The 15,706-nt window shown below is 33.9% G+C and overlaps 1 protein-coding gene across 1 annotated transcript; it reads left to right on the top strand.

The window, feature by feature from the left end:
• Positions 1-1,545: 1,545 nt before the first annotated feature.
• On the top strand, positions 1,546-7,499 carry LOC120778621 (myrosinase 1-like). The gene is made up of 6 exons (XM_040110504.1): positions 1,546-1,873; positions 3,481-3,679; positions 5,070-5,954; positions 6,633-6,780; positions 6,897-6,987; positions 7,059-7,499. The coding sequence occupies exons 1-6, from the start codon at positions 1,806-1,808 to the stop codon at positions 7,345-7,347; spliced, it is 1,680 nt and encodes a 559-aa protein (XP_039966438.1). The 5' UTR covers positions 1,546-1,805; the 3' UTR covers positions 7,348-7,499.
• Positions 7,500-15,706: the final 8,207 nt, after the last annotated feature.

Here is a 15,706-nt window from a genome sequence, read left to right as displayed (position 1 = left end):
CTTTTAAGTAGTGCGCAAAGATACAAAGGTAAGAAAGTTTGTAAGACTAAAATTGACATTTTTTCCCAACCCTTTTACTCCAGCCTAATATATCTACATGTGATATGTATGTATGATAGAAGTACTTATATACGAGTAGTATACTCACGTACTTATGTACCTAATTGATGGACGTACGGTGTAATATTTTGAGAACACTTGGAGTTTTTAATTAAATCTTATACTTATTTGATTAATTATATAAAAGAATACCTTGCATCGTTTTTGGATGGAGGATGAATACTTTCTTCTTCAGAATTCTCATCGTTTTCCAAAAAATGCGACCTAGAAAATAACGTACAAATTTAAAAGATTTACAAAAGGAAATTTGTATGAAATTTGACTTCTAAACGCTATTGCCTATTCAAGAGTTCCAGTTGTGGAGAATTTCGAGTTATAGAAGATCGAGTTATGGAAGTTTAATTGAAGTTGCTTTAAGTTCCCAACATAAGATCATTGTTTATTTGAGATACCCCACTTAAATATGTAACTTAAGCGTTCTCGAAAACAAGCGCTAAAAAACTTGTGAATCATTTGAAAGTTGTAATAAATTTTTACCCTGACCAGGCTATACTAAAGCTGCCACAAAAAATTAGGTCCAATAAATTGAACATAAATACATATATACGTATATGACAGATTAGCCATGCCTTCTGTCTGTCTATATATACGCGAAATGTGGACTAGAATTTTTAGATCTGAAGTTTTACAAACGTATTTTTCTTGCCAATAAGCTGCCGCTTTGTCGGAACTCTCGGTATCGGACTACTATAGCATATACACACATCCCAGCAAAAGTAGTGTGACCAAAACTCCATAACCACTCCACTTATGTACATAATTTACTTATTATTAACACACCGCGACGTTAGTTCTGCTTTCTCCAGAATGGATAAGGCAGCGAAGCAAATGGGCGCCACTTTGCGAAAAGAAGAAACGACTGACGCGCTGTTGTTAACTCGGCTTTAACCGTGTAAGCGCTGTCTACGCCAGTAAAGAAGAAGACAAATTTAAAGCAATTACTGAAAATTTTTAAAAATGATTGTAAGAAGGAAAATTCAGTTTGTAATGTATGTATATATAATTGGTAATACATATTTAGAAACTAATCCCAAATAATTACTGAAAATGTATAAAAATAGAAAGAAAAAATATGCATAGCTGTTATGCATAAATATGTAAACTTAAAAAAAAATTATTATCAATTATTTTATTTACAAGGAAAAAGGTAACCGATACGACAGACAGTGGTAACTAATGAATAACCAAAGAAATAATCCATAGCGAGGGGCCATGAGTAACCATAACAGTAACCAAACAAACTATTTTCAATAGCAGATGGCTGTCCAAACAAATAGTCAATGAGATGGGCGCGGAATGCGGTGGCGGCTACCGCGATTGTTGGCGTTGTTTGTTCAATTGACTCTGCTGCCGCCGTCAACTCTGCTGCGATCGTTATTGTCGCTGCCGGCAGTTAGTTTAAAATGAGTGGTCCTTACACGTTATTGTCATTTGGCCGCCTACATTCTGGTCGTCAAAATTACTAATTCGCAAATCGACTAGGTTAAATTCGTATACACGGTGTGAAAGTGTCGAACTTGCCATAAAGCATATTGCACGAAAAAGAAATTTTCCTGCCAAATTTTACAGCGAAAAAGTTGGTGTTTTTTAACATTTAGCGGAGGATAATAAAATAAAATATTTTATGAGACGTTAAAATCAATTAAGAAAATTAAGTGAATTGTCACAGTGTACTTGATAGCAATATGGAGAAATTGTATCTGCATTTGATAACATTTTTGTGCATGATCGCGCTAAGTGTCTGCTTGTCAACGTAAGTATCCTTGACTGAACAGGGATCCTTTTTATAAAATGACTGTACAAAAGGCACTGTCGCTTTTACGAAACTAAGTTAATTGTGTTTAAAAAAATTACTTGCACTATAAACATACATTTTGCATTAATTAAGGTGAGCAGCATTTCGAAAATTAACTTTGGAATTTTACCTGTGGATTAACTTTTGATCGAAAATATCGGTCAATGTATAAGATATATAATTGAAATTATGGGATAATACTTCTCTCACAATGGTGTGTTCGTAAGTTCAAAATGGGTTGAATCGGGCCAATACTTCCCTTAGTCCCCATATACCTATTATAAAGAAAATCGAACTTCCGGGTGACTTTGTACCGCTTATAATGGCCAATATGTGAGCTATCTCAATGAAAATGTGGGAAGGTGTTTTACTCATAACAGTGTATCTTTGTGCTTAAAATATATTAATTTGAGCGAAAACTTGACTTACCCCCCATATGTATATGTAGATAATATCAGGATTTTCGAACATTCGGCTGACTTTACTCAATATGATTGGTTTTATAGTTTGTGGCATGTTAATAGTATGTGGTATTTGGAAAAAGTATAAAATCTGGTCGAATTGTTCTAATTGACTCATTAATGTAATTTTCTGATTATAGTTAATCACTGTTCTGAGGAATTTTTATTGTGCATTGTAAGTCAAATAAAAGCAGTTTTTCTGTTGGCGTCGAAGAGTGTTCTCATAGTGATTATTATTTTTAATTTTGGTTGCAGTGCAATGCAATCATAGCTCTTGTATCTATGAATGTTTTGCTCTTTTTTATTCGCAAATTAATAATTGTTAATTAAAAATGTTGCTATATCTCTAAATTGAAGGTCCGGCATCTCATTAGCCAACTTAAATTTCGAAATTATATGTATCTCATTATTTCTCTGTACAATATGTAATGAAGCACCTGTCTTCCTCTTCCTCAGCTGCCCCGGCGGTTACTGCGTCGAATACTTTTAAAACTGGAGTGTTTTCGTCCATTCGGACAACATGACCTAGCCAGCGTAGCCGCTGTCTTTTAATTCGCTGAACTATGTCAATATAGTCGCATAACTCGTACAGCTCATCGTTCCATCGAATGCGATATTCGCCGTGGCCAACGATCCAGGGCCATAAATCTTTCGCAGAATCTTTCTCTCGAACTCGTAACGTCGACTCATCAGATGTTGTCATCGTCCATGCCTCTGCACCATATAACAGGACGGGTATAATGAGTGCCTTACAGAGTTTGGTTTTTGTTCGTCGAGAGAGGACTTTACTTCTCAATTGCATACTTAGTCCGATGTATCACCTTTTGGCAAGAGTTATTCTGCGTTGGATATTGTTGTTGATGTTAATGTTGGTTCCAAGATTGACGAAATTGTCTACGACTTCAAATTTATGACTGTCAACACTGACGTGGACAGGAGATATTTCGTCTTACCCTTGTTATATACAACATTTATTAATACAAATTTTTTCCATCCACAGAAAACATGTCACCAGTTTTGATATTTGATAATTGATCTTAGCTCTTCCTTATTTGTTTCTTGATTATTTTGAATGTACTTTAATACTAACTTTTTCATTTCCAGAGGCCCATCAGTGGAACCAAAAAAACGACAATTTCCTCACGGCTTCATTTGGGGCATCGGTTCGTCACCATATCAAATTGAGGGTGCTTGGAATGAATCTGGCAAAGGAGAATCAATTTGGGATCATCTAACACACAATTACCCGGAAAAAATTGCTGATAGGTCAAATGGGGATATTGCATGTGACAGTTATCATCAGGTAAAATATACAAATACAGTTAGACATACTTATACCAAATTACCTGAATATATAAATTGTTATTGGTTTTCCTCAAGTGCAACTAATTTTATATAAAACCATGGGGAGATTTGCTCTATTTTTATAAACATTATTTTTCTATTTCTAAAATTCTAGGAATATTTTATCGTACTTTTTCTCTGATTAACAAGTAGGTGACGTGATTAGAAGTGATTGCATAGAAATTACGATAAAGATTATTGACCAATTAACGAAGCAGTCTGGAGTGTGATGACATCCAATGCTCATTTTTATCTGTATTTTCCAATTTCTATAAGACTACTTACACATTCAAATTAAAGTGCTATAAATCTGAGCGTTTGTGTGTAAAATTGGGTGGTCGGTTTCTGAATCTAACTAAACCTCAATTAGCACAGAGCAATAATCACTTAAAGTAAGGAAAGTGAACGAACATACTAACTCAAAGAAAAACGAAAAATTTGCAAATATTAGAATATAAATCAGAAGAGTTTATAAAGATTTTACAATACCGAAATTCAAGGAAAATTTTATGTAATGTATAATTTCTAGTCAAATTAATTCAATTAATTTCGTAACTGACTTATAATTTGATTTACATTTTTTTGCATTATTAGACGCCGACTTACGAAAATTTGGAACTGTTGGAATTTGCTAGAGAACAAGTTAGTTCACCCTAGTATAAAATACAAGTAGAAATTTACATTCACCAAATCCATAAATTAACTCGAAAGCGGTAACTAATATGCATTAATGAAATGAAAGACATAAAAGTACATTCCAGTGGTTCAAACAGGTGGCAATTTGTAAGCACAATTTTACTGCAAAGAATAATTTTATATGCACATGTTGACAAGATCGATTAATGCGGATTAATTGAATTAATTGACTTAATATGTGGATAGGCGTCACGAATTGACATGACTTAAGTAGATGTATGTAGGTGTCGGAAATGCAAATAAAAAGTTCCCTTACAACGGGTTGCTAATATTATTATCAATTGTGGACTGATAAAAACAAATCTTGAGATTTTATCGACGGCATTCGAAAGTTCAATGAATTCTATATGATTCTATAACTGAAGGGAGCGCTTCAAACTTTTTGCACATAAGCAATTATGCCTTCAAAAAGAATAAAAGACACAACTTTAGTTCAAACAATGAAGGCACCTGGAAATGTAGCAAATTAATGAACTATTGATAAAACACTAGCCACTAGTCGAGACAAGGTCTTCTTGTTATATTTCTACACTACTGCAATTCAGACTCTTTATATGAATATTTTTTATAAATTTTATTGCATTCCAAAGTGAAAAAGGTTTTTTACCTCGAGTACGCTATTTAATTAAACTTTTCTATTTCCCTCCGCACAGTGGCGTCGCGATGTACAAATGCTGCGTGACCTAAACGTACACGTGTACCGATTTTCGATCTCATGGCCCCGCATCTTGCCGGGCGGCTATATGAATAATGTCAACAGTGAAGGTATTCGCCACTACAATGATCTGATTAACGAGCTTCTGCACTATAATATTACACCAATGGTCACAATCTATCACTGGGATCTACCACAACGTTTACAAGAATTGGGTGGCTGGACCAATCCCGAAATTATACCAGTATTTAAAGATTATGCGCGTCTATTGTTCGAGATGTATGGCGATCGTGTAAAGATCTGGATAACGATCAATGAACCGACGCTTATATGTGAATATGGTTATGGTGCTGATTATATGGCGCCCTCCTATAATTATCCTGGAATTCCGAACTATTTGTGCGGACACTATTTACTAAAGGCACATGCCGAAGTGGTGCATATGTATCGTGACCACTATCAGGAAGTACAGAAGGGCAAAATCGGTTTTACTATGCACACATCGTATATGCAACCCAAAACGGATTCGGACGATGATCGCGAAGCATCTGAGCGTGCTATGCAATTCTATTTGGGCTGGTTTGCACATCCGATATTCTCGAAAAGTGGCAACTATCCGCAAATCATGATCGATCGCATAGGTAATTTTAGCAAACAACAAGGTTTCACTCGTTCACGTTTACCGGAATACACAGAGGAAGAAATAATTCGTATACGCGGAACTGCGGATTTCTTTGGCCTTAATACGTACACAACTAGCCGAGTGACGTTCAACGATCAAAACAATACTGCTAATTTTCCCGTGCCGTCATTCAGTCACGATATGGGCGTCGTCGAGGATCAAGATCCCAACTGGCCCGATACGCAATCCTCAGTGTTTAAGGTAATTGAAACTTAAATATTCATCAATTAATTTTTTGATCTTTGAAATTGAAAGTGCGTAGGAAGAGAGTTGAATATAGTTTGTTATCCATCATAATCATCATCAAACCATATACATATGTATCAATAAGATAGTGCAAAGAAATTTGAAAAATAATTTATATACTATTTCGAAAAAAATGTAAATTTTTTGATTTCTATTAATTTATAATTATATGGGATTTTCATAAATTTATGCTCAAGTTCCGCTAACCATTTTGAGTGAAGTGAAATCTCATTAAAGAAAAATATTACATGGAATGGAAAAAACAGTCGGAAAGTTGAGGAATTTGATTCATTATAAGATCTTCTAATGTTATAGGATGAGAATTAGAAGTTTTTTTGAGTAATATTTCTTATGTAGACTTCTGCTTCTGCCCCATATAATCCAATATGGTAATATCCGCATCGACCATAATTTACATTAGAGATGTGTGAGAAAATTCGAATGAAGTTCCGCATCAGCAGCAGAAACTGTTGGATAACTAAAACTTATTTAAGTATGTATAATAAGTCGTTAAATGAGTCTGAAGCGAGCTAAAATAATATATTTGTAATCAATCCACCTCCACAATCCCCAGTTTCAAAAAATATATAAATTTTTTTTGTAATGAAAACATTTTTAATGAACAAATTTTAGGTCGTTCCCAGTGGCATGTACAGTTTACTAATGTGGATCGTGCGAGAATATGACAATCCGCCTATAATTGTGACTGAAAATGGCGTAAGCTACGAAAGCGACCTTGAGGATTACAAACGCATTGATTTTCTCAACGCCTATCTATCCGGTATGTCTGAAATATCTATATGCATACAGAGAAATATTTATTGATAGTATCTGAAAAAAATTATCCAATTTTTAATTATTATATATTATATAATGGATCTTTATTAATGATTACAGCCATTTTGGATGCCATTGAAGATGGTGCAAATGTACAGGGATACAATTATTGGAGCTTGATGGATAGTTTCGAGTGGAAAGGTGGCTATACGTAAGTATTTTATACTAACTTGATCTACGTTTTTTACCAAGTTTTTGCCGATTTTTTCTTACATATTTTAGAGAAAAATTCGGTCTCTACCACGTGGACTTCAATCATCCGAATCGCACGCGTACGCCTAAGATCGGCGCCAAGGTCTACGCACAAATTTGCAAGACGAACACGATTGATTCGAGCTATCGGCCAACATTGAATGAATCCCAAACTAACACGATGGCACAGTTACCCGAAGTTGAGGCCGTTGGCAATTCTACATCGAGTGCGTGTACTATATACAACACATTAACCGGCCGAAGTTGGCATAGCGTAACATTACTTTTGTTAATTGCAAATTACTTACTACGAATCTAAGCTTTCATCTCAGTTAATGTTGCCTTAAGGTGTGCTTTGTAAATAAGAAGAAATGTATATAGTATTTAATTCTCTCGTTAGTTAATGGCTAAAGTATTATACTATTTATATTAAAAGAAGATACCAAATAAAACAATTTAAACTATTAAAAATATTTTTGGTTTTCATATTAAGGACAATTAATTGAACAATTAATTATTAAATTAAGTGTGTTAGAAGCAAATTTATTTCAACCTAAAATCTAAAAGGATTGAAAAGGCAAAATATCTGGATATCTGGTCCTTTATGAATATGGAAAGAAATTTCATTGTTATTGACTAGAAGGGCTTGAGAGCAACATTCAGGATCTTGGTGTTGTATTTGCTTTTGATATTTGCTCAATTTTGTCGTTGTTGAAAACTGGAACTAATTTTTTTATTTCGCTAACATTGGGTAAATTTTAATTCCATTATTGTTAATATTTCGTCATAACAAATGATTTTTATACCCTCGCAACAAAGTTGCTAAGGAGAGTATTATAGTTTTGTTCACATAACGGTTGTTTGTAAGTCCTAAAACTAAAAGAGTCAGATATAGGGTTATATAAGTTAACACAATATTTTATGAACTTCTACATAAATTCCATTCCCGCATTATATGCTAGAAACATACAAACCGTTTGCATACTTTGGAGTCCTATTACAACCAAAGTGCAACTGCGCTAAACGCGCATCCGCTAAATTCTTAAGTGAGCGAAACACGCGCAACCATGTCTTCTCCCCCAAAACCAAATAGCTGCAGGTGAGCGCTACACGCGCAAACCCTTTTAGCTGACCAAGCATCTTTGGCCACGTAGGCCGGCTCAAGCATAGGTTAGATTATAAACCTTAAAGTTAAGTTTTCAGTTTTGTAATAAAGCTCAACAGAAGCACATAGTGCTGCTTATAAAAACGCATTGTTTTATTTTTTATGTGGCGCCCGAGCAGGGACCGTGAGGAAAAAATAATAATATTTTTTATACTCGCGGACGAAACCTAAATAACATTTCGTACTCGGCCCCTTAGTACCTTTCGGAAAAAGGACGGGCAGTATCAACCCAGCCGAACGAAAAGCATAAGCTAAATACAAATACATTGAACAAAAAGTGCGTGACGGGGAAATTTAGAATAAATTAAACAAGTGTAAAATAATACAACTATAAAAGGAAAGATTTAAATTAATTCATCAAATACAACCAATACAACAAATACAACTCCTAGAGGAAAGATTTAAATTAATCAATTATCAAATAGAACCAATAGAACAAATACCACTACAAGAGGAGAAATCTAAATTAATCACACAAAGGAGGAAACATTATCAACACAGGAAAATGCAAATGATATTTATGTAAGTTTGATATTAAGATTATTAGTAAGTAAGGTTATGTGAAAGGAAATAATTATTGTTATAACAAAAGAAAAGTTAACACTGTAAAAAAAAAAAAAAAAAATTATTTAAATAATCAGAAACAAGTGAACAAAATGAGTCAGGAAGAACAAATAGCATCGACATTGTCGAGATTAAATCTGCACTCATCCAGCACTAACGTTTCCCCTCCTAACATCCCTTCCACTTTCACTCCTAATCAAAAAAGAGAACTCGTTTCGTGAAGTAGGTAAATTAAAATTTCACATTTTGCCCAAGTTAAGAACCTTTGATGCCATAATAGGTAACGATACAATGAAAAGTTTAAACGCAGTAATTTTTACTAAGGAGAACTATTTTACATTACTCAATAAATATGAATACCCCATCCACCAGTTAGCAATTAACTCTATTGCACACACTACATTAAGGCTAAATCATTTGAGTCCCGAAGATAACGAAAGATTAAAACAACTCTTTAACTCTTGCCCAACATTATTTGCTGAACCAGATAAAAAATTAACATATGTCACGAACGTTAAAGCCGAAATTAGGACTAAAAGCGATAGACCAATATATTCCAAAACTTACCCCTATCCAATGCCTTTAAAAAAAGAAATAGACAAACAAATTGAGGAATTACTTAAAGATGGCATTATTCGACCATCGAAATCTCCCTACAATTCTCGGTATGGGTCGTACCGAAGAAAGAAGACGCCTCAGGATTAAAACAATTTCGTATGGTTATCGACTATCGTAAATTGAACGAGGATACCATACCAGATAAATATCCCATTCCAGATGTTACCACTATTCTAACTAATCTAGGGATCAAATAAGTATTTTTCTACAATTGACCTTAAGAGTGGATTCCATCAGATTGCTCTCAACGAAGCAGATATTGAGAAGACCGCCTTCTCTATTGTCAATGGGAAATTCGAATTTACTCGACTTCCATTCGGCTTAAGAAATGCGCCTGCCATTTTCCAACGCACTTTGGATGATGTGCTACGGAAACACATCGGCGTTCGGTGCTACGTTTATGTTGACGACATAATTATCTTTAGCAAAAGTAAAGAAGATCATTTTAGAAATCTTGCAATTATATTTGACACTCTTGAAAAAGCGCATTTAAAGGTACAGTTCGATAAATGTGAATTTATCAAAAAGGAAATCGAGTTCCTCGGTATAATAGTTGGCCAAAATGGAATTCGCACTACACAAAAAAAGATAGAAGCTATAATAAATTTTCCACGGCCCAAAACTGTCCATGATTTACGCTCCTTTTTAGGAATGACCGGACATTATCGCAGATTTATAAAGGCGTACGCACAAATTGACAAACCCCTGACTGAAATACTGAGAGGAGAGCTTGGAAGAGTTTCCAAGAATCAGTCTAAAAGGACACTTTTAAATCTAACAGCACAACAAGTAGAAGCTTTTAAAGACCTGAAAAATTGCTTGACGTCAGACGTCAGACGATGTTATACTTCACTATCCAGATTTCGAAAAAGCTTTTGAGCTTACCACGGATGCTTCAAATTACGCTCTAGGAGCCGTACTCTCCCAAGACGGTAGGCCAATATCCTTTCTGTCAAGAACTCTAAGCAGAGCAGAGGAAACTTTTGCCGCCAATGAAAAAGAAATGTTGGGAATAATTTGGACACTACAGTCCCTGAAATGCTTCCTATACGGATCAAAAAAGGTTAAGATTTACACTGATCACCAACCATTGACCTTTGCTCTCAGCAACAAAAATACTAATGCAAAAATGAAGAGATGGAAGGCACAATTGGAAGAATATAACCACGAAATCATTTATAAACCAGGCAACACAAACATTGTCGCAGACCTACTCACACGACCACCAATCGCTAACTTAAATTCAATGAATGTCCACAGTAGTGACAGCTCTTCCGAAAATTTAATTTCTTCAGTAGAAATACCCATTAACGTCTTCAAGAACCAAATTTTCATATCATAAGATTCCAAAAATTCATACAAATTCGAAATAGTTTTCCCTACGTACCATAGGCACTTAATAACTGAAACAACCTACAATGAAGAATCGCTAAAATCGCTTTTAAAGAAATATCTTAATCCATCGGTAATCAATGGTATAAAAACCACAGAGCACATTATGCTAAAAATCCAATCAATCTACCCTCTACATTTCGCAAATTACAAAATTCGTTTCACACAAATAGTAGTTGAAGATATTACTCAGACCGAGGCCCAAGATAAAATAATAATCGAGGAACATAATCGTGCTCACAGAAACGAAAAAGAAAATAAGCTACAGATTTTGGAAAAATATTATTTCCCCGCTATGTCGAAAAAAGTAAAAAAAATGAACAAAATTATGCAAAGTTTGTAAGGAAAATAAATATGATCGCCACCCAAACAATGTAAAATTAGGAGCTAAACCCTTACCAGAATATTCAGGGCATACTATTCACATAGACATTTTCTCAACAGACAAACATAAAGTACTGACTTCTATTGACAAGTTTTCCAAATTAGCCATTATAAAGAAAATAGACGGGAAAAGTATAGACAGTATAAAAAAACCCTTAAGAGAAATAATATTTTATTTTGGAATTCCGAAGGCTAAAGTTTTCGATAACGAAAGGACATTTAATTCTCAACCAATAAAATTCATGTTAGAAAACGAATTCATTATAAAAATATTCACTGCACCACCCTATAAAAGCGAGGTAAATGGACAAATAGAACGGTTCCATTCAACAATATCAGAAATTATGAGATACTTAAAACAGGAACACTCTGATAAAAATTTCGACGAATTAATGGAATGGTCTGTAAACGAATACAACCATTCTGTTCATTCTGTTACAGGAAAAAAACCCGTTGACATATTCTTCGGTAGACCTACCTCAAATGCCACTAACAGAGAAGAAACTATGAAAAAGGTTCTAGAAAAATTAAAAGAGAAACAGGAAAAGGATCTGCAATATCATAACAAATAAAGAAAGGAAACTATTGACTATAGAACAGGAGACAAAGTTTTTGTTAAACAGAATAAAAGATTAGGAACAAAACTTTCAAAAAGGTACAAAGAGGAAATAGTTAAGGAAAACAGACATTCCACTGTAAAAACAGAATCAGGCAAAATAGTTCACAAGGACCGCATACGAAACTAACTCAGAACATTTTTATTATTTTTAGATCTCTCTTTTTCCTGAACTTTATTTTAAGCGATGGTTCGGTTGAGGTGTTAGATTACACTCAGTCAGAAATCGTAATGATGGAGGAAGGAATTGGCAAAATTAAAACAGGAACATACCGGATTATCCACATGACAAACATAACAGAATACTCTACAATATTACTGGAACTGAACAGAAACTTCATACGAAACATTCCAGCTAACAACCCTCTTTACCCATTTATAACAGACGAAATCAGTAATATCAACATAACAATTAATAACATTTTACCTAAATACAAAAACAAAAGATCACTAGACTACATAGGATCAGCCTGGAAATGGATAGCTGGCAACCTCGACCATGACGATTTAATAGCCATCAACAGCAAATTTAAAGAAGTAATCGAGAATAACAACCAACAATTAATAATCAACAAAAACATTTTAGAAAGAATAAACAATATAACAGAAATTAGCAACTCAATAATAAAGTCTCTAGGAAGTAGTAACGAATTTCAAACCGCCCTAATACTTCAATATACATTTCAAATTGACATAATCAAAGAAGAGTTAGAAAATATTAAACGAGCAATTCATTTAACTAAAGCGAACATTATTAACTCAGTTATTATTAACAATCAAGAAGCTCATAGAATAAATAAAATTTTTGTCGAAGAGAATCTGCAATTTGGTTCGTTAGAAGAATCTCTGAATTTTGCAGATGTTCAAATTGCTGTAAAACAAAACTTACTAATTTATATGATAAAAATACCGAAAACCGGTAAAGAAATTTGCAAATCTATTATAATTAAGCCTTTAAGTAAAAACGAAACTATTTTAAAGATAAATTTTGAAAAAAAATACTGAAATGTAATGAAGAATATTATGGTATAGAAAGAGATTGTAAAATAATAAATGAAATAAAAATTTGCAAACAAACCCAAATTGTTAATTTGGAAAACGAAAATTGTATAAAAAATTTAATAAGGAATAAACCATATAAGTGCACCGTAACAAATACGGAACATGTTAAAAATATTGTAGAAATAAATAATGGATTAATACTTTTAAATAATTTCGAAGGAAATATTACTACAAATAATAATACTAGAAAATTTAGAGGATCATATTTGATAAGAATCTTTAATGAAACTATAAGAATAAATAACATGAATTTTACAACTTTAGAACAACATAGCTTGAGACCACTGCCTGCTTTAATCCAACATTCAAACTCAAATTCACAGTTCGAGGAAGTTCTATCCTTAAAACTTATGAAAGAGCTTAATATAAAAACATTAAAAAAAATAAGTTCTCTCTGAATCTTTTAGTGAAATCCAGTTTATTCACTCATTATTGGGCTATTAGCCCTAGTACTGGGCTTACCATAATTGCAATTTTCAGATGCAAAAAGCGCGTAAAGCCTGAAATAATTATTAGCAAACCGGAATCATTTCAAATGCCAGTAATTAAAAGGACGCAGCATAGAAGTCTTAACGACATCCCATTTTTTTAATTAATCAAGCGGGGACGCTTGATATTTCGGAGGGAGGAGTTAACACAATATTTTATGAACTTCTACATAAATTCCATTCCCACATTATATGCTAGAAACATACAAACCGTTTGCATACTTTGGAGTCCTATTACAACCAAAAGTGCAACAGCGCTAAACGCGCATCCGCTAAATTCTTAAGTGAGCGAAACACGCGCAACCATGTCTTCTCCCCAAAACCAAATAGCTGCAGGTGAGCGCTACACGCGCAAACCCTTTTAGCTGACCAAGCATCTTTGGTCACGTAGGCCGGCTCAAGCATAGGGTTAGATTATAAACCTTAAAGTTAAGTGTGCAGTCTTGGTTTTGTAATAAAGCTCAACAGAAGCACATAAATAAAGATATTAAAAAGTAAAATGGCACAAAGTGCATTAACCGACTAACAAAAAACGTCAGAAACACTGAATTTTACGGAAGAAATGGCAGAAGGGAGCTGCACCCAGACTTTTTTAAAAATTGAAAATGGGCGTGGCGGCGCCCATTTATGGACCAAAAACCATATCTCAGGAACTACTAGACCAATTTCAATGAAATTCGGTATATAATCTTTTCTTAACATCGGGTGATTGGACTATAACTATTTGAAGTCGGTTCACAACTACGATATCGAACAACACGAAGAATTCAGTGCCTAACCTAACCTCAATCCTAATTTTTCACCGAAAATATCGGTAAATCTCTCAGATATTTTCATGTAATTCAGAGGGCATCATTTTTATACTCTCGCAATAAAGTTGCTAATAACGGTATCTCGATTGTCACTTTATCATGCGAGAGTATAAAATGTTCGGTGACACCCGAACTTATCCCTTCCTTACTTGTTTTTAAGTAGTGCGCAAAGATACAAAAGTAGGAAAGTTTGTAAGACTAAAATTGACTTTTTTCCCAACCCTTTTTTTTCCAGCCTAATATATGTATCTACATGTAATATGTATGTATGATAGAAGTACTTATATACGAGTAGTATACTCACGTACTTATGTACCTAATTGATGTACGTACGATGTAATATTTTGACAACACTTGGAGTTTTTAATTAAATCTTATACTTATTTGATTAATTATATAAAAGAATACCTTGCATCGTTTTTGGATGGAGGATGAATACTTTCTTCTTCAGAATTCTCATCGTTTTCCAAAAAGTGCGACCTAGAAAATAACGTACCAATTTAAAAGACAAAAGGAAATTTGTATGAAATTTGACTTCTAAACGCTATTGCCTATTCAAGAGTTCCAGTTGTGGAGAATTTCGAGTTATAGAAGATCGAGTTATGGAAGTTTAATTGAAGTTGCTTTAAGTTCCCAACATAAGATCATTGTTTATTTGAAATACCCCACTTAAACATGTAACTTAAGCGTTCTCGAAAACAAGCGCTAAAAAACTTGTGAATCATTTGAAAGTTGTAATAAATTTTTACCCTGACCAGGCTATACTAAAGCTGCCACAAAAAATTAGGTCCAATAAATTGAACATAAATACATATATACGTATATGACAGATTAGCCATGCCTTCTGTCTGTCTATATATACGCGAAATGTGGACTAGAATTTTTAGATCTGAAGTTTTACAAACGTATTTTTCTTGCCAATAAGCTGCCGCTTTGTCGGAACTCTCGGTATCGGACTACTATAGCACATACACACATCCCAGCAAAAGTAGTGTGACCAAAACTCCATAACCACTCCACTTATGTACATAATTTACTTATTATTAACACACCGCGACGTTAGTTCTGCTTTCTCCAGAATGGATAAGGCAGCGAAGCAAATGGGCGCCACTTTGCGAAAAGAAGAAACGACTGACGCGCTGTTGTTAACTCGGCTTTAACCGTGTAAGCGCTGTCTACGCCAGTAAAGAAGAAGACAAATTTAAAGCAATTACTGAAAATTTTTAAAAATGATTGTAAGAAGGAAAATTCAGTTTGTAATGTATGTATATATAATTGGTAATACATATTTAGAAACTAATCCCAAATAATTACTGAAAATTTATAAAAATAGAAAGAAAAAATATGCATAGCTGTTATGCATAAATATGTAAACTTAAAAAAAAATTATTATCAATTATTTTATTTACAAGGAAAAAGGTAACCGATACGACAGACAGTGGTAACTAATGAATAACCAAAGAAATAATCCATAGCGAGGGACGATGAGTAACCATAACAGTATCCAAACAAACTATTTTCAATAGCAGATGGCTGTCCAAACAAATAGTCAATGAGATGGGCGCGGAATGCGGTGG

Source organism: Bactrocera tryoni, chromosome 5, assembly GCF_016617805.1.
Source record: "Bactrocera tryoni isolate S06 chromosome 5, CSIRO_BtryS06_freeze2, whole genome shotgun sequence".
Classification (NCBI taxonomy): Eukaryota; Metazoa; Arthropoda; class Insecta; order Diptera; family Tephritidae; genus Bactrocera; species Bactrocera tryoni.
Note: the sequence above shows the minus strand (reverse complement) of the source record. Positions and strands in the feature narration are given on the sequence as shown.

Excerpts from the sequence above, each read along its gene's own strand:
- LOC120778621 (XM_040110504.1), top strand. The coding sequence starts at position 1,806 with ATGGAGAAATTGTATCTGCATTTGATAACATTTTTGTGCATGATCGCG. Across the intron at positions 6,781-6,896 it reads TCTCAACGCCTATCTATCCG|CCATTTTGGATGCCATTGAA; the intron begins GTATGTCTGAAA and ends TAATGATTACAG. Across the intron at positions 6,988-7,058 it reads GAGTGGAAAGGTGGCTATAC|AGAAAAATTCGGTCTCTACC; the intron begins GTAAGTATTTTA and ends TACATATTTTAG.